The sequence below is a fragment of the Psammomys obesus genome, unplaced genomic scaffold (assembly GCF_907164565.1).
Source record: "Psammomys obesus unplaced genomic scaffold, mPsaObe1.curated_primary_1811, whole genome shotgun sequence".
Classification (NCBI taxonomy): Eukaryota; Metazoa; Chordata; class Mammalia; order Rodentia; family Muridae; genus Psammomys; species Psammomys obesus.
In genome coordinates, this window is record NW_026590701.1 from 2,026,330 (window position 1) to 2,051,000 (window position 24,671).

General features: G+C 35.0%; 1 protein-coding gene across 1 annotated transcript in view; it reads right to left on the reverse strand.

The window, feature by feature from the left end:
* Positions 1 to 2,824: 2,824 nt before the first annotated feature.
* Arhgap5 (Rho GTPase activating protein 5) overlaps positions 2,825 to 24,671 on the reverse strand; it is a 64,597-nt gene continuing 42,750 nt past the window's right edge. The window contains exons 4-7 of the mRNA XM_055608570.1: positions 14,020 to 14,097; positions 11,521 to 11,652; positions 9,624 to 9,729; positions 2,825 to 5,458 (exon numbers count right to left, since the gene is read on the reverse strand). Coding sequence (XP_055464545.1) covers positions 5,131 to 5,458; positions 9,624 to 9,729; positions 11,521 to 11,652; positions 14,020 to 14,097 — 644 coding nt within the window. The 3' untranslated portion in view covers positions 2,825 to 5,130. The remainder of the gene's footprint in view (positions 5,459 to 9,623; positions 9,730 to 11,520; positions 11,653 to 14,019; positions 14,098 to 24,671) is intronic.

Consider the following 24,671-nt stretch of genomic DNA (forward strand, 5'->3'; position numbering starts at 1 on the left):
AAATTGTTAATTCCTGATCTATACCTGAAAATAGTAATTTTAAGGTAACCCAGCAGTTATTTTGCAACTCAAGTACTAGATAAAACAATTTGCATTTTAAAAGTACACTCCTAGAAAGTCTCAGCTAAAATATTGTAATTAAAAAAATACTCCACAGGCATGCACAACTGTCAGCAAATGGCAAGTTTAGAAATGAAATTTTCAAAAAGTAAACCTAGGAAGATACAGCCAGCTTTCTCTCTCCCCACGCCCCCTCAATTATTACTTTACAAATAATTTCATCTACATACTTAATTGGAGTGCTTCACAAATAATAGTAATACATACTGTTTCTGATTTCTTTAACACCTAAATTTATCTATACAAAATGAAATAACAAGAATCAGAAAAAAGGAAACTAAGAGTTTCAAATATTTAAAATATAAAATATTTTAGACTTAGGCAATATTCACCGAATTCACAATTCAAGTACAAAAGGATCTAGGGAGGAAATACAGATAACGAAAAAGACTCCATCACTTGGCAAATCTGTATCACTTATGTTGAAATAAAACAAGGTAAATTTTTTTTAAAAAAATGTTAAAACAGTAAATTTTAAGCCAAACACCAAACTGCTTGGAGAGGCCATTACTAAATTACTCACAGTGACTTTACTATTTCCATAAAATAAAAGTGAACAGGAAAATATGTACTAAGGGGATTAACAAGTTTGGGTTTTCAACCATAAATTCTTTAACATTTCTAACAACTAGGAAACAAGAATGGTTAACATTGTTAACTTCAAGAATTATAATTTTGTTTATAAAAATGTTAACTTTTACTGTCATTCACTGGCTTTCCAAAATCACTCTTGCTACCATGGAAATTCTTATAAAAACTAATTTTACACCATCCAAGATGTGAATATGAAATTATGTGGCTCTTAATATCCCCATCCTCCAGAAAAAAATGTGTATTGTGTCTATGATATAATCATGTATAGTTTGATGATAAGATTCAACTTAATAGTGAAAATTTCTCCACATTCACTAAAGTTAGATTTTAACTGTTTTATAAAAACAATGGTACCTGTATCACAGCAAATCACTGGCTATAATATGTGGCAAAAACATACAGATGCTATTATAAAAAACTGATTTAGGTGCACTTCTATTTTTAAATCTAGGTATGGATATGTGCATGTGAGTGCAGCTGCCCGTGGAGGAGCTGAAGTTACAGTTGATTATGATGAGCCTCATCTGAGCGCTGGGAACTGAGCCCAGGTCCTCTGGAAAAGCAGCAAGAGTTCTTAACCACGGAGCCATCTCACCAGCCCCTAAGAAAATTATTCTGAAAAATGATATCTTCCCTATTATTATTAATGTTCAGGTATTTGGTAACTGGAAAAGACTAAGAATTCAAATCCAAGAAATGTACAAGGATTCAACTCAAAGAGAACTCACCAGATCCACAAACTCTGACAGCACATACTCATAAAGTTGGGCTTATTTTACAAGCCATGAAGAGAAAGCAAAAGCATATTTTCCAATATTAATAGCTCTGCTGTAACTAGGTTTAAAAATATTTCCAGTGGTTTGAAAGAAATATCTCTTTATATCTGAATTCATGTATATGTTTAATCTTAACATTAAACTGTACATTAATCGGTACAATCTTGTTTTCCTTTTTTTTTTTAAACCCTTTTTAAAGGCAGGGTCTAATGTGTCCCAGGCTGAGCTCAAACTCAAATATAGATAGAAATTCAAACTTCATATAAATCCAAATATTAATATGAAATTTTAAATGTTCCTGTTTACCTAAAGTTAATTGATTTTTACCAGCAAAATGGCAAATATAGGCAACTTGCATGGCTTCTTAAAGTTTTATGAAAAACATTCAGCACACCAGGAAGGTTTACTGATACTTAAATTACTGCAGGAACGTCTGGATTAAGCATAAAATTATATTAACTATAAAAAGAAACAAACCACTTTTGACTTTTTAAAATTATACACTACATACACATATCCAGCTCACAAATAGCATCACAATTATTACTCTAGCAAAAAATAAAACAAAAAACCCAAATCAAAACAAAAAAACCCTAAAAAAAAAAAAAACCCTAAAAAAAAAAAAAAAAAAAAAGACCATGGAAGCTAAGGACTAAATTTTTATTTCAATTGTTCCGTTTGTTTATATCTAAGAGATATCAGAAACTGTATTTCAATACCTCAAAAAATGAAAATAAAATTATAAAAAGACCAGAAAGTCTTTAATATGGAAAATAAAAACTGTATTTTTGGCTAAGTTAGATTGCTGTTGCCTACAGTATTTATACTGTAAATGTTAAGGGAAGGAAAGTACTACAAAAAAATATCACTTTAAGCAGATATATTGTGCCTGGAATTTTGTTAAGATATCTGTATACCCTGAAAAGCACATAGCAAATAGAATTTGACTTCTAAAGAAAATCCACTCAAAGCCTGAAGCAAAGACCCTTTTATAGTTCTTCATATTGTTCATCTAAACAAACACTGTTGAACCCGATATTGGAATAGTAAGTCCCGAACTTTAAATGAAACAATGGCAACATTTATAGATGGAATTTTTTTAATATTGTGAAATGTCTTTATGTTGATCCATAATTAAAGACTATCTACTGTTCTTTTAACCCATTAAGTCTCATATATACATGTTTATGTATGTGTCCCTAAATAGTGACATGTTCCGGTAACTTAGGAAAAAAAAAAAAAGATTTGTTATTCTCTTCTTATAATTATTTTTTTTAATATTTAAAAACATCTATACCCTTGGCCAAAAACAAACACAAGTCAGTGTAAGAGACTGAGCTTTAAACCATACTTTAATTTTTCAGTATCTGTAACCTAGTAGTAAAATGAACCAGATGTAGAATATCTATGTGATTCACTATGTAGTGTGTCAAATCAATGATAGAATGCATAGAAAATTAAGAGATCAGTTTTGGGAAAGGTGTAAGGTGGTTAATGTGGAAGCTTATAAACACTAATTTTAATAACAAAAATAGTTTTAAATGTAGATGTTAAATTAACACATTATAAAAGAGAATAGCTTAAATAAACTGGGACTCACATATTACAATAGTAAAGTTAGGACAGAGTGAACCACAAATATGAACAGTTCTGAAAATTCTCTTTGAAGCCTACTTCCAGTAGAAGTCGTCAGGCTCTTTTCCTGTACATAGTTGATGCTTTGTCTATACCATTTATAGTAGAAAAATAAATTCTTTAGCAACCTAGAAACAGTTTATAAAACTCTTAGTTTAATTTTCTTTGCCAGACATGCTGATGTTAAACTGACAGCTATAAATTAAAGCTATATAGACAATAGGTATAAGTAATATAGAACACGTTAAGAATACTACATTTACCGGATTTTTTTTTAAATTAATGTACTTTCTTAATTCCTGTGTGCTTTGCAATAGGAATAATAGGGACTTCGTTCTCTTAAAAAAGATAATAACAAATAAGATAATTTATAGTATACATGTACTTCAATAGTTGCCAAGTTCATGTTGACATCTTGGTTGAAACTGGAAGCACAATACCTAAGATATAACAATTGAGAAATATTTATTTTAAGACAAAATGGGGCAAATCAAACTCTTAGGAGCCTTGAATCTCAAAATCACCAATTTACTATAATACAAATAAGGAACCTTAAAATTGAAATATAAAGATTACAACATTGACCAAAGAATTTCTTTACTACACAAAATATGACCCAGCAGTAAAAAGCAAACCATTTTTTTTTCCTTTTCCAGTAAAACAAATGGTATGGTTTGATAATAAAATAAGTTCGAATATAGCCCAACTAAATTTACTTTATAACCCAGTCAGGAAGCTTTATCATAATTTAGTGTTCTGTTTGTATCTTCACTAACAAAATATTTAAGCCCTAAAGCAGCAGTCATTTATAGCAACTCTGGTACCAACATCAAAGGAGGGAAACTGGTTTAGAAAATGGTGCAAAAGCCATTCTGGGTTGTAGAACAACACATCACAGAAAGAATATGAATACAAGTGTGTGACTTTATATATACATACTCCAAGGAGCCTGTCAGTACCCAAAGTATTTTTATTGCTGTATTAGCAATGGATTTTTTGGGATATATTCTCAAGGGCCACATAAAAATAGATTCAAGGAACAGATTAAATTGAAGTCCTAGATTAAATGTTTGGTTTAAAGAACTTTCTACAACAAATTTCATGTTTATGTATGAAAAGTTATATAACCTTATATGAAAATGTCATGAAGTATTTTTCTACACTATACTAAATGTATTCCCCAAGAGGGAAAAATTAAAATATCTAAAATATATTAGATTAAGATTACAAGACCATGATAGATCTCTTGAACATGCATCTGTTTACAGAATTAACCGTATACAAAATGTATTTTTCATTATAGATCATAAAGAAATGAGTTGGTGACAACTATCCTTTACACCACAGTATCAACTCACTTTAACCACAAGTGTGTCCTTGGTATGTGAGTAAAAGAAACAGGTTCATTCACTCCTCATCAAATCATCCACAGATTTACTCAAAAGATGAAGGTGCAGAATGTGAAATATGTCACACATATTATTTTTTTCCTTTCTTTCAAACACCCCAAGCATGGCATAGTAGCCTGAAATTAAAAAATACTTAACTGGGCTTTAGTTATCTATACAGACTTCTTAAATGTAAATTAAGTCCCCAAATTAGCACATCAAATAACAAAACCAGCCATAAAGCAGGCTGAAAGCATTAAACGTTTCATATATGAGTTTTTAAATCATTTAATTTCTATAGAAAAATTTTATTCACAATATAATGTGACAGAAATTGCCACAGGAATGATATACTGATTGCAATAAGGATGCATGCAGCAGCAGCTTTGCATTTTTATAACTATTTTCTTATAAAAATTAAACCTCTCCAGTCATGCTTACGACATGTTTTTAGATTTGTAATTTAAGTGGATAGGGAATACCATATAGTTCAAAGAGTATGTCTCGTCATTTTGAATGTGGATTATCTGAAACATGAAATATACTACTAAACCCTGAAACATGCATGTCTAGATTTGCTTTTGTCCAATTTTAGGCCATCTGCAATCACATTCTACTCATATAATACCAAGAGGATCTGTCTGCAGCTGCGGTTGGATTAGCTGCGGTTGCAATGGTGGTGGCAACTGAAGTGGTACCATCGATTCCACCAACTGTCCTGGATTCAAAGGTGGTGGAGGCGGCACAGTGTTCGCAGTTTCTACAATTTCTCCATTGTAAAAGAAAAACTGGCACTGCTGAATAAATGTTTCAACGACAGATTGATGGATTTTGGTGGTAGACAGAAACTCCCGATTCTCAAAATCAGGTCTCATCAAAGTTGGCCAAAAACAGATGGATAAGTTGTCTGCTGTCATTAGGTTGATTTTATTTTGCTGACTAACCCTGAAATTATGAAACAGGGGAAAAAAACAAATCAGTTCTCATTGCAATTAGAGACTCTCAAAAACCAGTTTACCATTTATGCTAATTTTATCCTCATTAAATTTTTTCTTACCATTCTATATTCCTGTTTCTTGTGAGAATGCCAGATAGTCTAAAAGATATTGCCTGCACCCTGAGTCTTTGAGGTTTACATATGGAATTCTTTCCAATTTGGAAAAAAATTCTTCCCTCTACGTTAAGAAGGCCAATTGACAAACATTAATGGCTTTCCAAACAGCAAGTTCTAACTGTGTTATCCAAGTTTTTAGACTACTGCTAGAGATTAAGAAATAAATCAGGGTTATGTCATCTCTTTAAACCAGCTTTGGAAAACTTAGCATAACCCATCCAACCATGGATATTTTTAATTTTCAAGTTTGTTCCTGGCAGACTATGAACAATCTTTTAAAACATTAAGCATTTTGTATACTATTAATTTTTTTTTCTGAAAGACAACACTCAATAAATTCTACTTTAAGTTTTTTCATAATTCAGTATCAATTTATAAATGGTCATGGAATATTAAATGATTTTACCCCATTCTTCAGACATGTGAGCAAGCACCACTGTCACCATCCCCAGTGAGCAAGACGTGTAAAAAGCAAACCTCATTACAGTATGAATTATTACATTAAGAGAAATAGACAAAACCAACAAACAGTAGGAAAACTCCCAGACACAGAACTACTCATCTAAGCTAAATTAGGTAGCCTAACACTGTTTTGTGAAGAAAAGGTTATTATGTCTGGCTAATGAGATCAACTGGAACAGTCAGAATAAAGTCAACCACTTGTTAATAAGTAGTAGGTGGTACTACGCACACGTGGTGTTTTTATGCTGCAGCTGAGTGCTAGGCTCTGGAACCGCCTACCAAATTAAGGAAACAGTGTGGCATCTAACTTAAGTTACTGAATCAGAAATGAGGTTGATCAGGGACAGCTTCAGGGACAAGGTAAAGTTTAAGATTAAGTGAAAGGTAATGTGGGAAGAACGGTAGGAAGGAAGAGAAAGTGAGTTACAAAAGCGGCTACAGCATTTGTTAGAACCTTCTGGAGGGCTTGTTAAAACATAAAGTGCTGGTGACTGAAGTCTGTGATGCCTGGTGAGGTCTAATAATATACATTCCTTACAAAGTCTCAGATGATTGTGGTTTTGGGTACCACACTCTCAAACTACTGGCAGCATATTAAGATGTGCCACAAACTGATACTCTTAGAAAACTGTTATTACTAACAGTTGTTAATTAACTGCTGTTTATGGAAAAGAAAGGAAGTAGAACAGTTGGTGTTAATCAGTTTAGGGTCTACCCTAAAGAGATAGAATACTATTTTAAACACTGAAAGACCTTTGGTGCTGGAGAGGTTGCTCAGCAAGAAAACCTGTTGCTTTTGCAGAGAACCTGAGTTCAGATCCTAGCACCCACACTGTAGTCTCCAACTGTCTGCAACTATAGTTCCATGGCAACATATGCCCACCACACAGCCATCAGGAACACATAGAGTACACAGATGTACGTATAAGCAAAACATAAAAACATCTAAACCAATCGTTATGCAAAGATGTTTTATAAAGATCATCTTGGCATTAGAATTAAGGGAGGGTAAAAATAAAAGTTGGCAAAGAACTACTGTTAACACTAACAGTTCCAGTTCCCTGAATGAGAAATAGTAACTAAAGTCGTGTTAAGGGAACAAAAATGGAAAAACAATTGAAAAAAGAAAAGAGAACTTGGTACTCACTGGATATGAAGAGTAAAAGAATATAATCAAAGAATCATTCCACAGGTAACTACAATCTGGTTAATCTGTCAAAAACAGAATTCTAGCCCCATGAAAGCTATGATTATTTTGTTCACTGCTATCTGTCCTCAGTACTGTGAGAGAAGGCAGCGCGCGCGCGCGCGCACACACACACACACACACACACACAGGCTTTATCAAGTCATGTTCTAGTTCCTAGTTAGCTTCAGCTGTCAACCTTGCACATAGTCTAGAATCACTTAAAGACTTAATTAAGATACTAGCACTGTCTCAAACAGACCTGCCTGTGGGTATGTCTGAAGGCTATTTCTTTGCCTGAAGATTCATGTAGTAGCCCAGCCCACTGAGCCTGTTACCAAAGTGTGCTAGGCAAAGAGTCCTGGGCTGTATAAAAAAATCTAGCTGAGCAAGAGTTAGGGAGCAAACCAGAAAGCCATGGTTTCCACTTCAGCTCCTATCCTGCCTTCACTTTTGATGACAGATGTGGGAAATGTAAGCCAAATAAATCCTTTCTTCCTCTAAGTTGCTTTTGGCCGTGGTATTTAGCACAGCAATACAAAAGAAAACCAGAACCATGTAGTAGAGTGTTCCTTTAAAAACTGAAGTCTGAATAGTTTATGTGCTACTCTCCAATATTTCTCAGGACCACAAAGAATGCAAATCATATAATGCTCCTTCCATAAAAAGTGTAGTCTCCTAGCAAAAAGAATAGCATGAATAGTGAAAGAAGATTTCTATATTCTGAAACAAATTTTACCATTATACAGACTAAAGGTAGTCAATGAGTCATAATCTAAACAGTACTGTCCAGTATAACCTGGAATTGTTCCTCCATCGCTTTACCTTTTCCACCTTTATTTTGGTCAGTCCAAATAAGCCTCCTCTTTGTGTTCTTAATCATCAAGCATGGTTTTGGCTGTGCTGTTTATTACCGTACATAGCCAAAGACAGTTTTAGAATATAGTACTTAAGATAACTTTGAAGGTGGGCCAATACTGACTCTTTGAATATACTTTGCCCTGTTCCTTTTTCATAATCTTTTAAATCAAGTTCAAGTTTTAATTCAGCTTGGTATGTTCAAAAAATATCACCACTGTCTACATTAGGGTCTAAAACTCCCATATATACTGTCAACAATATACTAACCATTAGTTATTTTTCATAAAAAAAAATTCTGTGTACTATAATATTATCAAGTTGACAGTTTCTTTTTAAAAAGGGGACTTAAAATTAGGGTTATAAACCTAGTTTAAAAAGAAACTGTCAACTTGATAATATTATAGTACACTGACAGAATTTTATATGTCGCACTAATAGCAGTAATAAAACTTTAAACATTAGTGAATAATCCTTTTCAAAAGAATAGAAATGCACTTCATTTGGCTCTCACTATGATTACTGCAGTTTATTTCTTGTGGTGGGGATCAAACGCAGGGCTTCCCAGATGCTAGGCAAACGTTCTACCACTGAGCCACACCACATTCCCACAGAACTCTTTAAATTCCCACTAAATTCTTTTTTAAAATAAACTTTTGGTAAAAGTTTATCTTTGTATTTGTGAAACTAATAACATACACAAACACAACCCGTCCCCCGAATACCCATCCAATCTTAAGAGCATTTCATGGAGTGCTCCTTTTCTCTTTTTCGTAACTGAGAACTGGTTAGTTTACAACCGACACTGCTATCTCATTTCTGTTTGACCACACTGTGTGAGCAAATCTTAATCATCAACACTACACTGCCTCTCACTTAACGTAATTTCCAACTGTACCATGTTAAGAATTAAGAAAACAGGAATTAGTGTCCTATATTTTGGGTAACAGGACAGTTTATGATAAATCTCCCCACATGGAATACACAAAACATACAACACAGTAGACAAAGTGATATGAACCGTGCAAGAGTTCTTATTCTACTTATCATTTCTCTCTTTAAACCCAATTCCTCCAATTCCAAATAGTTTGATTTGGTTAATTTGGCTACTGTCATTTTCCAACTAACACTTTAAGACTCTACACAAAAGAAATACAAAAAAAAAAAAAAAAAAAAAAGAGAGAGAGAAACAGAGAGAAAAAATATATTGTTGGGATGAGTGTACAGCTCAGTGGTAGAATGCTTACCTAGTCTGTGGAAAGACCTGGGTTTAATTCCTAGTACAATAATAAGTAAATAAACACTTACCATATGTGCAAAATGCTAACCATGAAGCTTTATGGCTACTAATTAGATAATATCAATAGCCATTACAAAGAACCCAAATACAACCTTGTGTTTAGTCTGAATCCTCCTTAATAGAAGTTGTAACTATTCAGCTTATAAAGGTTACAGGTTTGAAACACAAAGTGCATTTTATTTGCAAATACCTGTTTAGATGTGTTATCACATATCTGAATACATCATAGTTTACAGGATGAAATTTCTTAACAATTTCTTTCAAGGCATGAAGGCGTTCTGTTTTATCTGGGATTTCTGTAAAAGAAAATTTTTGGTGTAAAATTAATAAACTTTCAAATATCTAATACAAACATCCAGTTAATATCTACTACAAAAATGAAGACTGTTCGAAGTATATTATATTTACTTTATGTACAACTAGAAATTTATTTAGAATTACCTAATTACTTATAAGATGCTAGTCTCTTTAATACTCCTTTTATACATGACAAGAATTTCAGGCTTTATAGGCACAACTACTCAGTCCTTGAGCTGAACAACAAAAGCAGTCAGTAACAGACAACATGTAATAAAGAAATAATGAGGATCTTCCAAGGAAATTTTGAAATATGGTTAAATGTGTCATCAAGTTTTTCTTTTGATAAAAGTATGCCCCTCAGGTTCAAAAGACTTCCAAAACCAGTGACAGGCATGAGAGACCCCTGAAGCCATAGTTATCCACACCACATCTGTAATCTCCTTTAGCAAAGTATTTCCTTCACAGGTAGCATACACATCTAATATAGTTAAGTACTGAAGATGAGAGATTTATTTTCTGTTTGCTCTCCTTCACATCATGGTAGAATTATCAAGTACTAAAAATTCTCATTTGTCACATTTTACTTCTAAACTAGGCCTTTAACATGCCCTAAGTAGGAAGTTGTAAGGCTAGTGTTTATGACCAAGAAGTAACATCTGGGAATATTTTTACTGTTTTAAAGGACTTTACTTTTAAGATTTGTATTTTTCTATAATTTATGTGTATGCATCTTTGCAGAGAGGTGTGCACAAGTGCAGGTGTTCCAGGAGAAAAAAGGTGTTGGACCACCTGGAACTAGAATCAAGGTTGGTTGTGTGCCACTTGCACAGGTGCTGAAAACTCAACTCAGATCCTCCACAAGAGCAGGAAGTGCTCTTATCTGCTGAACCATCTCTCTAGGCTCCTTTTAAAATTTATTTTTCTTTTTATATTTCACTTATCTATACGCCTAAAAGTGGGAGAAGGGACAGGCATATGCCACAGTGCACGTAACAGAAGACGACTTGTTGAATTTGTTTCTCTCCTTTCACATGTGTCTGGGACCCGATCTCAGGTTGTTAAGCTTAGTGTTAAGCACCTTTTCCCAGGGAGACAAGTTGCTGGCTCAGAGCGGTATTATAATTAAAAATCAAACAACTGAGAACTTTTAAAATAAATCTAAATAAGTAATCTCATTTAAAACAACATGAAGCCATATATTAGAAGAAAAAAGTTAGAAATTATATTAATTTTAGCCATAAATGCAAAATAAGCACTACATTTCTTAGATTCCATTTCCAAATAGTATGTACATACTAGCAACAGTGAGTGGCTGATGTCAAAGTAGTATACTCTCTGAGTCAAGTACCATATCTTTCTGCCATACTTCTCCACCCTTACTTAGCTAAAAAATCCTCATCTTCTAGGTGCATTTAAATTATCTAGGAGGTGCTATGCAAGCAAGCATGAAGACCTAAGCTCAGGTTCTACTGCCATGTAAAGTCGGATCATGGACAGTTTCTTGTAACCCCAGGAGAGTGGGAAAAAGGAGGAGACAGGAGGATCCTAGTGCTTACTGGCTGTCAACCCTCATTATCTGTGAGAGTAGCTAAAAGCAAGTATCCCTAAGGCCATCCATGGGAGCCCTGACTTTATTTAAACTTGGTGGATACTGTTAAGAATGTTTCTGATAAAGTAAATTTTTAACTATAAATTCTAGTGCATAGATTCTAGTGTATAAATGATTCTGGCAAACAATATTCAAAATCCACCATTACCGCTCCCCCTCCCCCCAAGTTTATGCTTACTTGCTGCTTCCAATAGCTCTGGGTGGAGTGAATACGGAATCAAAGGATCTGGCAGATCAGCAAAGAAAGCTTTGAGAGCTCCAGCTACAGCATTTACTGTCACTTCCATTGATACTAGATTGATATTATGATCTATAAAACAAAATCAAAACTTAATCTAAATAATGAAATTTAAACTTAATGCAGAGGTAAACTGAATGGACACTCTTTTGCCAAAAGACATTTCTCCTTAACTACTTTTCCTCACAAGCCAGCAAACTGTAAAGATCAGGAAAAGACAACTCCATGAAAAAGAATACTTTTTAAATACTGTATCTTATACAGCATCATACAGTACATTAAAGAATTAAAATACTACTGCTCTGGAGAGGACCTAGACCTCCTGCTCAGATGTAGATCATAGACAACTCAATTCCCTTGTGGGTTCCCTAGCAAGGGGAACAGGGGCTGTCTCTGACATGGAATCAGTGGCAGGCTTTTTTATCCCCTCCCCCCTGGGGGGGCAGCCTTGCCAGGCCACAGAGGAAGAGGATGAAGCCAGTTCTGATGAGACCTGGTAGGCTAGAGTCAGATAGTAGGGGAGGAGGACCTCTTTATCAGTGGACTAGGGTAGGGGCATAGGGGGAGAAAAGAGAAGAGATGAGAGAGGAGGCTACAACCAGGATACAAAGTGAATAAATCGTGATAAATAATAAATCAATAAAAAGATTTATTTTTATTTTAAAAAAAGAAATTAACTTGTAGATCACCAAAGGAACCTTACCAATAGGTTACAGCCCAGGTTCTGAGTAAATGTAGGTAGCAAATTAATGATTCCAGTGAGGTTTTCATTTCAACTAAGTTTACTGAGTAACTTTCCCTTACATGTATAAAAATCTTTAGATGTTGGAATTTCACCACTCTTCAGAAGCAGTTTGGGAAACCATACTATTATAATGCTAAATTTTGTACAAGACTGTGTGATAATAAACCAAGTAGTAATTAGTTTCAGAAAAAAAAAATACTACTGCTCTTGTAATTTCCTGTTTATACACAGACCTAAAGAAACTAAGAAGATAAACAATTCAAATTATGTATATCAATTCTAATTTGGACTTTTAAATTCTATTTTGTAATGTATTAAATAAATAGATTAAATTAGTAAAGGGCAGATTTAAAGAACAAGAAAGGAACATGCTACAGGTGTATCCTAAAATTTATTTGATATTAGCAAGTTACTTAAGTGTAAAAACACAGATCAAAAAAGGATCATCCCCGTGACTTAGAAATAATCATTACTTATATTTTTATACCATGCCTGTTTGAGCCTAAAGAAAATATAGGCCATTTACATATCTTACTGGAAAAGCATTATCTTATCAGCCTCATATTTGTTCTTTTATCTCCACTGTATGAGGGAGAAAAAAAAAAAAAGATCTAGAAAGATTGACTTGCCCGAGGCAGACAGTAAGTGGCAACACTAAAAAGTAAAGGCACTTAATTGAATTCACGACCTCTAACTATTTACTCTATCCTCCTCACTCACTCAAAGTGGAATTGTACCAACTGGACACATAAAATACAAACAGTTTCTCTTATAGTTCACATGACTATATCACTCAGTAAGTGGTGGTCTGACATTTTAACAAACATGAATAATGACTCAACCTCATTACAATATTCAACATTCATAGACTTTTAAAATTGTAAATACTGCAACAAATGCCTCTAACAAGCTCATGCAAAGGCTACTGGAATAGAAATGCAAATTTCTTGAAGTAGAATTTCCAAATCAAAGGAATCTGAATTTTAACATTCACAAACTGTCTCTCAGAATGTACCTACAACAGGTATACAAAATGTTTTTGCTTACATTACTAACAATCTTTTTCACTGATAATACAAACTTAAAACAAAAATCTGTCATTGGTAAAGGCTGAGTATATTTTCAAATATATTCTAATGATTTGATCTATATAAGTAACTCCATACTCTGTTGAAGATTTTGTTTTTATATTCTCACAAAACATTTTTACATTTTCAGGTAGCATAGATTGTTATTTATTTATGCTTTCTAGTTTCTTACCAAATTTTGGGCTTTTCCAGTCAAAGACTATAAAAATATTCACTTACTTCCTCCTTGTACTTTTGGTTTTCATTTCTTAGTTTTGTCTTTGATCAGACATGGAATACCTTACTAGATAGGAACTCACTTCTGAATATGCTCCTAAAGATTACTTGTTTGTTACAATTAAGAAAGCACTTTTACATAGTAGCATTTCAGATATAATAGTTGCTAATCCATCATAAGTAAATTTACTGCGTTCTAATTCTAGCAACAGCTTTATAGATTGCTATTATTTTATTTGTAGATAGCTTAATGAATTAGAAAAAATAAAATAGGGTAAGAAATAGTACATAGTCCCTCAATGTATCACAGCTTATGTCAAAATGTTTTTCTACCATAAAATTCTAACATGAAAACAATAAGACAATAATTTTGTTTTGTAATTATATTACCTTGATCAAACTGCTTTTGAATGTTGTCTTGATCAGTTTTATTTCCACTAACACGGTACAGTCCTTCAGTACATAATCCTACGAAATTAAAACAAATGCTTTATAAACATATACATCCATAACAAAGAATATACTTAACTATAAATCCTTGGCAACCAGTCAAAATGTAATAATAGTTCACAGAAATATCAGAAAATAATTGTTGTCTAGGATCACTCCTCAAACAGTATGCTGGGGCCTTTACATAGAACAACATATTATTTCTCTGTCATATTTTAAAGTATTATACTGGGGAAGAAATTTCAACTCTCAGAAATCTGTAAAGATAAAATGAACAAAAATTTACTGTCAGAAAATTTATGATGACAAAGTCATAGCCATTGACACAACCAACATGAATTAGCCTCATAAGTGCTCAGGTATGTAAAAGAAACTAGATAACGTCTAATGTGGTAGTACATGTCTATAGTCTTAGCCTTGGGAACTGAGGTAGGAAGATTCTGAGGTTAAGGCCTGTAGAGGGATTTTAATCCAGAAACATGGCTACTCTGGCTGGAATATAAACATGCTCTTAGTATACACCTTTAATCCCAAAAAATGAGGGTAAAGTTAGTTTGAAAGTTTTTGAAAGTGATGGCTTAATTGAGGGGCAGACAAAGTGACAAATCAGAGAAAGACCTGACAGAATGAGTCAGAGAAGACTGTAGGATTGATAGAAGCTTCCAAGACTAGGCTTAGCAGACAAAGGCAGTTAGCCTATAAAACAATTAAATGTGGAAAATAAAAGTTACACAACAATTAAATCAGGTGGATAAAAAGTGACTTTTACAAAGGCTAATCTGGGTGCAATGTCTCTAAATAAATAAATAAATGAGTGGGTGAGTGAGTGAAGGAAGCCAGACACAAGCATATATTGAAGTTATAAGACATCCTAGAGCAAGAAATCCTTACCTAGAATACATGCAAACATTTTTCAAAAGCAATTGTTTCTGGTGGCTAGAAAATCAATTAGGAAGGGCAAAAAGGTTAAGATGGTTTTATATCTTGACAGGTATATGCATTTGTCAAAAATGCATACAACTGTACTTGTAAAATCAGTGTACAATAGTACACTGTAACTCATGTTAACTCACTGTAACTCTATGTAACTCATGTCCTTAAAAATTAAAAACAAAAACAAAAAACATAAGCAAACAACACTCTACATTCAGGGACTGGGGAAACGGCTCGGTGGACATGTGCTTGCCATAAATCGGGAGGGTCAGAGTCCCCATCTCCAGAACCAGGCAGGTGTTGCAACCACCCATAATCCTAGTATTCTGGAGGAGGACTGGAATTCCTAGGGCATGCCAGCTAGCTAGCTAGATTAGACAGAAATGGCAAGGTCTGTTTCAGTGAAAGACCCTGATTCAGTAAGTAAAGCAGAGTGATTAAAAAAGACACTATACATTAACTTTGGGACTCTACATCCAAACACATGAGCTGGAGCACACAGGAATGTGAATGCTCATGCTGTAAGCGTGCATTCAAGCACACACGTGTACGCGCACACACACACACGCACACACAGACAGAGAAACAGACAGACATAAGTGTGTATCCCAAACAAAAGACTCACCAACAGATGAGATTAGCATTAACCATTTGGGTAGAATCTAGTTATCGTTAAAAAATAGAAGAAAATGAAAGTTTCCCCAATAAAGAAATATCACATATGGATGTAGTGTTAGGGTTTGCCACCAGCTTCTACCCTGCAATTCTTGACTGCTTGCCTTCTGATACTGAAATTATTAACCAGTCTCACACAGCAGTTAAACTTGACACACACATACACAGACAAACTTTATAACCTCCTACTGTTTTTTCTTGTGATAGAAATCTGAAACAGGTAAGTTATAAAAGAAGAAAAACTAGCAGACCTAATATCTTTTATAATTATATAAGAGACAGCACAATAGTACAGCTAATAATGATGAAAGCAGATAAAGATTACCAAGGAAACACAAGACTTCATAACATCATAAGCCAAACAAGCACAGAACATCAAAAACAGCACAACATACATTCTCTTAAAATGTATGATGAATGTATTAGGTCACATAACAAGCCGAAACTAATTTAAAAAGTCCGAATACACAAAGGACTGAAAGTATAAATCAGCAACAAAGGAAAACTTTTAAATAAGTGGAAATTAAACTGCATACCAGTACGGATCAAAGAAATTACAAATGAAATTAGAAACTACTATTGCTCTGTAGTACAGCTTGAGATCAGGATGGAGATGCCTCCAGATGATCTGTTGTTGTACAGGATCATTTTGGAAATTCTGGGTTTTTTGTTTCTCCATATGAAGTTGAGAATTTTTCTTTCAAGGTCTGTAAAGAACTGTATTGGTATTTTGATGGGCATTGCATTGAACTGTAGATTACTTTTGGAAGAATGGCCATTTTCACTGTTAAACCTACCAATCCATGAGCACGGAAGATCTTTCCATCTTCTGATATCTCCTTCAATGTCTTTCTTCAGAGACTTGAAGTTTTTTTCAAACAGGTCTTTCACTTGCTTTGTTAAAGTCACCCCAAGGTACTTTATGTTATTGGTTTTTGGCTAATGTGAAGGGTGTCATTTCCATTATTTCTTTCTTGGCCCTTTTGTCTCGAGTATACAGGAGGGCTTCCGATTTTTTTGAATTAATTTTGTATCCAGCCACTTTGCGATTTGTATCCCCTTGATCTCCTTTACTTGTCTTATTGCTCTAGCCAGGACTTCCAGTACTATGTTGAATAGATATGGAGAGAGTGGGCAACCACATGGTATTGGCATAGAAGCAGAAAAGTAGATCAATGGAACCAAATAGAAGACCCAGAAATAAACCCAAACATCTATGAATACCTGATTTTTTACAAAGAAGCCAAATCATTCAATGGAAAAAAGACAGCATCTTCAACAAATGGTGCCAGTCCAACTGGTTGGCTACATGCAGAAAAATGCAAATAGATCCATATTTATCACCCTGCACAAAACTAAAGTCCAAGTGGGTCAAAGACCTCAACATAAAACCAGATACACTAAATCGGTTAGAAGAAAAAGTGGGGAAGACCTTGAAACTCATTGGCTCAGGTGACAACTTCCTGAACAAAACACCAACAGCACAGGCTCTTAGAATAACAATTGATAAATGGGACCTCATGAAACTGAAAAGCTTCTGTAAAGCAAAAGACATTGTCATTAGAACAAAACGATAGCCTACAGACTGGGAAAGGATCTTTACCAACCCTATATATGACAGAGGGCTGATATCCAGAATATATAAAGAACTAAAGAAATTAAAAAGCTATAAATCAAGCAATCCAACTAAAAAATGGGGTACGGAGCTAAATGGAGAATTCTCTGTAGAGGAAAATCGAATGTCACAGAAACACTTAAAGAGATGCTCAACTTCCTTAGCCATCAGAGATGCAAATCAAAACAACCCTGAGATTTCACCTTACACCCATCAGAATGGCAAAGGTTAAAAACTCAAGTGACAACACATGCTGGAGAGGTTGTGGAGAATTGGGAACCCTCCTCCACTGTTGGTGGGAATGTAAACTTGTACAAGCACTGTGGATATCAATCTGGTGCTTTCTCAGAATTTCTCACAATTAGGAATAGTGCTTCCTCAAGATCCAGCACTCCTAGGCATATATCCAAAAGATGCTCAAGTCAACAACAAGGACATTTGTTCAACCATGTTTGTAGCAGCTTTATTTGTAATAGCCAGAACCTGGAAACAACCCAGATGTCCCTCAACGGAGGAATGGATACAGAAAATGTGGTACTTTTACACAATGGAATACTACTTGGCAATTAAAAAAAGGAAATCATGAAATGTGCAGGCAAATGGTGGGATCTAGAAAAGATCATCCTGAGTGAGGTATCCCCAGAGCAGAAAGACACACATGGTATATACTCATTTATATGGTCCTATAAGATAGGATAACTATTCTAAAATATGTGTACCTAAAGAAGATAAACAAGAAAGAGGACCCAGAGTAAGATGATCAATCCTCACTTAGAAAGACAAATGGGATGGACATGGGAAGTAGGAGAAAACAAGAAACAGGACAGGAGCCTACCACAGAGGGCCTCTGAAAGACTCTACCTAGCAGCGTATCAAAGCAGATGCTGAGAGTCATAACCAAACCTTCAGTAGAGTGCAGGGAATCATATGATATAAGGGGGAGTTAATATGACCGGGAGAGGACAGGAGCACCACAAGGACAACATATGTCAGGGCACGGGGGTCCTCTATGAGACTGTTTCTCCAACCAAGGACCATGTTTGGATATAACCTAGAACCCCTGCTCGGATGTAGCTCATGGTAGCTCAGCATCCAAGTGTGTTTTCCTAGTAAGGGGAACAGGAACTATTTCTGACATGAACTCAAGGACTGGCTCCTTTACCTTCCACGCCCGAGGGAAGAACAGCCTTGCTAGGCCACAGAGGAGGACATTGCAGCCAGTACTGAAGATACAAACCAAGTCTTACTAAATAATAATAATAAAAAAATCTAAATAGAATCTTGTATTTTATCCAAACATACAGCAAGTTAATTAGTAATCAATAGCAAGAAAAACTTTAGAAATTACACAGAGACTGAACAACGACATGACACCTGAAAGGCTAGTGAGTCACTGGCAAAAAAGAAAAAAAAAAAAAAAAAAAAAAGGAAAAACCTAAAATGTCCTAGACAGATTAAAATGAAAGCATAACTTAACCAGAACCTTGGGGATATAACTAAGGAAGCTCTGAGAGTAATGTTTATAGCTATGAATGCTTCTTTTAAACACTCAGAAAGAGCTTGTGGTGGTTTGAATGAAAAGTGTTCCTTACAGTCGCAGACATGTGCCCCTTTGTTCTTGGCTGGTGGCATCACCGTATTTAGGTGGTACAGCCTGGCTGAAGGACATCACTAGAAGCCAGCTTTCAGGTGTATAGCCTTGCACCACTTCCAGTTCATCCTCTCCTCTCTGTGCTTGTGGCTCAAGAGGTAAGCTCTTGCCTTCCTATACCCACTGCCTGCTGTCACACCTCCCCTCTAGGAAGGAACCTGTGGAACATTAAGCCAAAATAAACTCTCCCACAGTCACTTTTGGTCATGTGCTTATGTTGGATAGTTTTATTTCAATTTGATAAAAGCTGGAGTTGTTTAAGAGGAAACCCCAGCTGAGAAAATGGCCCCACTAGACCAGCCTGTGGCAACAGCACCCCTGAGCAGGTAGTCCTGAGGGGTAGTGGTGCTGGAAACTGAACCAGAAAGAGACTGAACTGAAAAGAAAGCAGGCTGAGCAAGCCTTGGCAGCAAGTCAATAGGAGGCATTCCTACATAGCCTCTTTCAGTTCCTGCCTATAGCTTCTTGCCTCGACTTCCCTAAGTGATGGAATGTGACCTGAGGGTTGTAAGACAAAAATACAACTTTTCCTTCTAAAGTTGCTTTTTGGTAGTGTTATTTAATAAGCAATAGAAATTCTAAGTTTATCACAGCTGTAGCAAAGTAATACTAATTTCAATTAGATAGCCTAATAATCTCAAGATTTTAAAAAGAGAATCCAAATTCAGAGCCAATAAAATCAGTATATCTGATTTCAAACAAATTATGCTACAGACTCCTAGTACGAAAAACAGCATAGTACTGGCATAAAAACAAACATGTTGATAAGTAGAAAAGGACAGAGGACTCAGAAATAAACTCACACAGTTACAAAGACATTAAAATACATAGGGAAGGGGAAAAAAGACGTCTTACAAAAAAAGAAAAAAAATTCTGCCAACTACATACATATAAAAGAAAGAAATCAGTACCATTTTAGGACATAAAATTATGATATCAGGCTAGAGAGATGACACAGCTCTCAAAGTGCTTGCAAGACAAACATGAGAACTGACTTGAATTTCCCAGAAGTCACATTAATATAAACAAGCGAATGAATAAAGGAAAGAAGGAAGGAAGATAAGGTAGCTCAGTGGTTAAAAGCATATACTACTCTTATAGAGAACTCAAGTTCAGTTTCCAGCACCCATAGGGGGCAGCCCACAACCACCTGTAACTTCAGGGAATCAAACACTTTCCTCTAGATTCCATGGGTACTTGTACACATACATTCACAAAACCCACAAAGATATATATAAAATTTAAAAAAATAAAATAAATGTCAAAATAAAAGAAAATAAAGCCTGGAACAGCGGGACATGCCTATAATCTCAGTGTTTGAGAGTGGAGGCACGGGGATCCTTGGAGATTGATGACCAGCCAATATAGTTGAATGAGCTAGCTCCATGTTCAGTCAGAGACCATCTCAAAAGATAAGGCAGAGAACTACTATATACATGCTGGCGAACACATACACACAAAACTACAGAGGCACGCATGCATGCGCAAACACACAGATAAATTCGAGAACATATTAACATTTGTAAACAAAAAGGACACAAAGATTATCCAATTAATTAATGAGATAACACATTTAAGAAAATGATGTTCAAAAGTAAGTGTAGATCATCTTTAGCTAACAAAGAAATATAATTAAACTGCTTTGAGAATCCATCTTACCCTAGCCAGAATGATTTTTATTAGAGAAATTATAGGCTGAATATGTTGCTCAGTTGGTAGATTGTTTGTCTATCGTGCAGGCATAAAACCCAGGATTTATTTCCCTGGGAGTGCATAAATGGGGTAGGTGGACACACCAGTATTCAGGGGTAGATGCAAGACGATCAGAAAGTTGTGTCACCTTCAGCTACAGAGTGAGTTTGAGGTCTTGGCCCAGAACTCTTCCCCCATCCTCCAACAAGTAGGGAGAGTCTGGAGAAATGGCTTAGCTGTTAAAAAACATCTGTACTGCTCTTGCTGAAAACCCAAGTTCAGGCTTCAGCTGACATGTGGGCAAACAGAAGAGGAACTATATACTGCTGGCAAAAATGCTAACTTGTGTAGCCACTATGGAACCAGTAAGGAGGTTTCTCAAGAAACTAAACATAGTCACCACATGACACAGCTATACTACTCTTGCTTATATACCCAAAAGGTTATCTTGGTTTAATGCTGCTCTACTTATAAGAGCCCGGAAATGGAACCAGCTTACATGTCTATTATCAGATGAAGAAATACAGAAACTGTGGTACATACATATATACAAGGGTATTCAGTCGTAAAGAAAAATGAAACCGTTAGCAGGGAGCTGGAAAGATGTTACACAAAATAATCTGACTCAGAAAACACATTTTCTCTCGTATGTTCAACATTAAGATCGAAATTACATATGCATATATACATATACACACAGTAAAAGGAAAGCTTCAAGTGGTATGAAATTTCAGTACTATGTGTATATGCCTTTTTTTTAAATTTTTTGTTTGAGACATGGTCTCACTGTGTAGCCTTGGTTGGCCTGCACTCACTACGTAAACCAGGGTGGCCTCAAACTCACAGAGCTCCACGTGCTTCTGCATCCCGAGTTTAAAGTGCTGAGATTAAAGTGCAACCACACTTGGGCCCATTCACAATATTTTAAAAGTCAGGGTCAAAAAGAACAACTAGATATGGAGTAACTCAGACGTGATGTAGTGGATCTTAATATACAAAATACATGAATATATAAAATACATAAAAACTGACATAAGACAAAAGTTGCTACAAACAGGCAAGGATTATCTGTTAATAACAGTATGGACACAGTATGACTTTACATTACTGAAGCTATGAGAATGTACTTTAATAGAAAAAAAAGAAATTGGTGTGTAGAAATGTTTACTTAAAACAGGACTTAATTTTTCTTAATTAAATACCCACTATGTGTGTGTAAAAAATATTCATGTGATATAAGACATAAAATATATTGTCCTGGACATTACATAGTATATAGTTCAAGAGCCTAGTTATTCTGAATATCAGAACAATGACTGAAATAAATATAATCATGCTGGTTTTAATGGTATTACTAATAAAATTTCACTCAAACTGAGGTTCCTCATACACTAACATAGTGACAAAGTTAATATTAGTGGAAGAGTTCTTAGCAGTAGTATGTGACATTTCTGGCAGAAAACTGTTACATGAGTAAGACTAAAAGCAGTGCTTTTCCCAGTTTATCAAATACAAGTTTCTTTCTTATGTAATTTTTTTTGAACTATAATGTGCCTCTTTTTGAATTTTTTTGAAAGCTATTTAACTGAAGTTCATTAAAAGTAACAATAGCTTTCCTAAATCTGTTATCACCATCTAATAATTAAAATTTCACAAAGCTTATATTATATATATATATAATTTTCATTTTATCTTCAAAAAGAAAAAATAAAGAAAAGACAAACAAAAACTATGGCCAGGAGTTCCAAAACTTTTGGAAGTTTTGAACCCAAAGAAGAGATCTATGTGACTCTCAACTTTCTTTCTGAAGCCCATAATTATTAACACCGGCACTTGTTGCTGAGTATAACTGAGTGAGTGCTCATCTATACCAACCTCCCCTACCCAAGGCACAGGGAACATCACAGTAGAAGAGGCAGAAAGAATTTAAGAGCCAGTAGATGATGGGAAGCTGTGAAAAGCTGACTTCTGGATATGACATGGTAGTTGAATATATCAACTTGCCACAGCTGTAGTTACCTGGACATAAGCAAGCCAATAAAAATTCCAGTATGCAGGAAGGTAGAGGGACTCCAAAGTCCCACCTCCAACTGCACAGCTACTGGCAAGCAATGGCTACTAAGTACGGGTGGAGAGGGCTGGGGGGGGAAAGTCACTTGGGAAGATTTGCTCTGGTTGGCTGCCCATGCCCCAGTAAATGGCTCCAAAACCCACATGGATATGGGAAACACTAATTGGACATAGGGGGTTATTAATAATAATAATAATAATAATAAAAAAACAGTAAAAGTTGGAAAACAGGACAGGAGTCACTAATGGGAACTTGGAGGGAGGTAGTATTGGATGGATATTATGTACTGTATAGAAATATGTAAGTTGAATTCTTACAGGGCTACGAAGTGAGAGCCTGTCTCAAAAAAAAAAAATAAGATTGCCTCCTTTTTAAAATTTATCTATTTAGTTAATTACTTACTTTTTTTTTTTTTTTTACTTTTGAGACAAGTATCTCACTGCATTGTTCTGGAATTGGCTGTCTTAGAACTCACTATGTCGAGCAGGATGGCCTCAAACTTACAGCGGGTCCATACGCCTCTGCCTCCCAAGTGCTGGGGATTAAAGGCATATGCCACCATGCCTGGCCCTCTTTGATTTGTAGGGGGGAAAAACACCTATAATTCCAATTCTATTTTAGAAAATATTCTTTAAAAAAAGTTTTAAATTTTTAATTATACAGTACGTATACGTGACTGTGTAGTGGTATTTGCACATATGTGAAGATGCCTATTGAGGCAAGAAGAGGACATTGGATCTCCTGGATCTCCTGGAGCTAACATGAGTGCTAGGAATTGAACTTGGATCTTCTTCAGAAGCATGCTCTTAATGATCCATTTCTCCAAATCTGTGTGTAATGTCACAAGGGCAAACATTTGGCTATAAAACATTAAGAATTAATTATATACAGGCAGTTTTAGGAACTATCGACCACTACTTACACAGGGAGTATAATCTAGTGGATTAAGCAAAAAGGTTTAGCCTTTTATCCAGTTAAATGATCAGAAATTTCATTAAGACAATGTTGTCAGTAAAATAAAGATAAGATGGTCCAAAGCTGGGAAACTATAAAAGGTAAAATTAATATAGCAGGAGGCCTAAAGGAATTTGTTGCTGGACATAAGCAAATAAAAATAATCTGAAGAAACATTTCAAGGACTAATTTCCAATTCCTTTGTGCTAGTAAAGAAATACCCACATTGTTTTTAATGGCTTACTCTTTTTTAAAAAAATTCAATTAATTTATTTTTATGCACATAGGTGTTTTGTTTATAAAGACTAGAATTCTGAAAGTAATTCAAATAGGTATTTTTTTTTTAAATAACTGTCACCTATTGTGTGATATGTTGAGGATATTTTAGCCCTAAAAAAAAATTCCAGTCAAAAATCTGAACTTGAATCTCATCACAAATTTAGGAACAGTCTACAACAAAACAGAACAAAACAAAAAACTCCCTAAGAATTAAAAGCAAAACAAACAAAGCACACATGACATGAAACCACAAACATGAAGCTATTTTAAAGCATACCAAAAACTATAATGGAGGACCTCTGAATAAATTTTGGTAATTCTTGTAATGTTTTTCAGAGTTCAAAAATGTAAGAAAAGACATGTAAAAGCTGCCACACTACCATGCCATGCCATCTCTGCCATGAGAAACTATGTAACTATGAACTAAAGGCTCTGTTCCTTAAGTTGTTTTTTGGTTCACAGCAACAGAAAAGTAACATAGGGCTAACCCATAAACCCTCAAAAGATGACTGATTACTGCATATAATTAATCAAGATATAGCCATATAGACGATAGTTGGATGACTCTTTACTAACATAAGCAATGGACTGGTGAGGTGGTTCAGTGGCTGGTACACAGTTGATGGAGAGAACCAACTCCACCAAGTCATCTGACTTTCCTATGAGCATATGCTGACACACACACACACACACACACACACACACACACACACACACACACA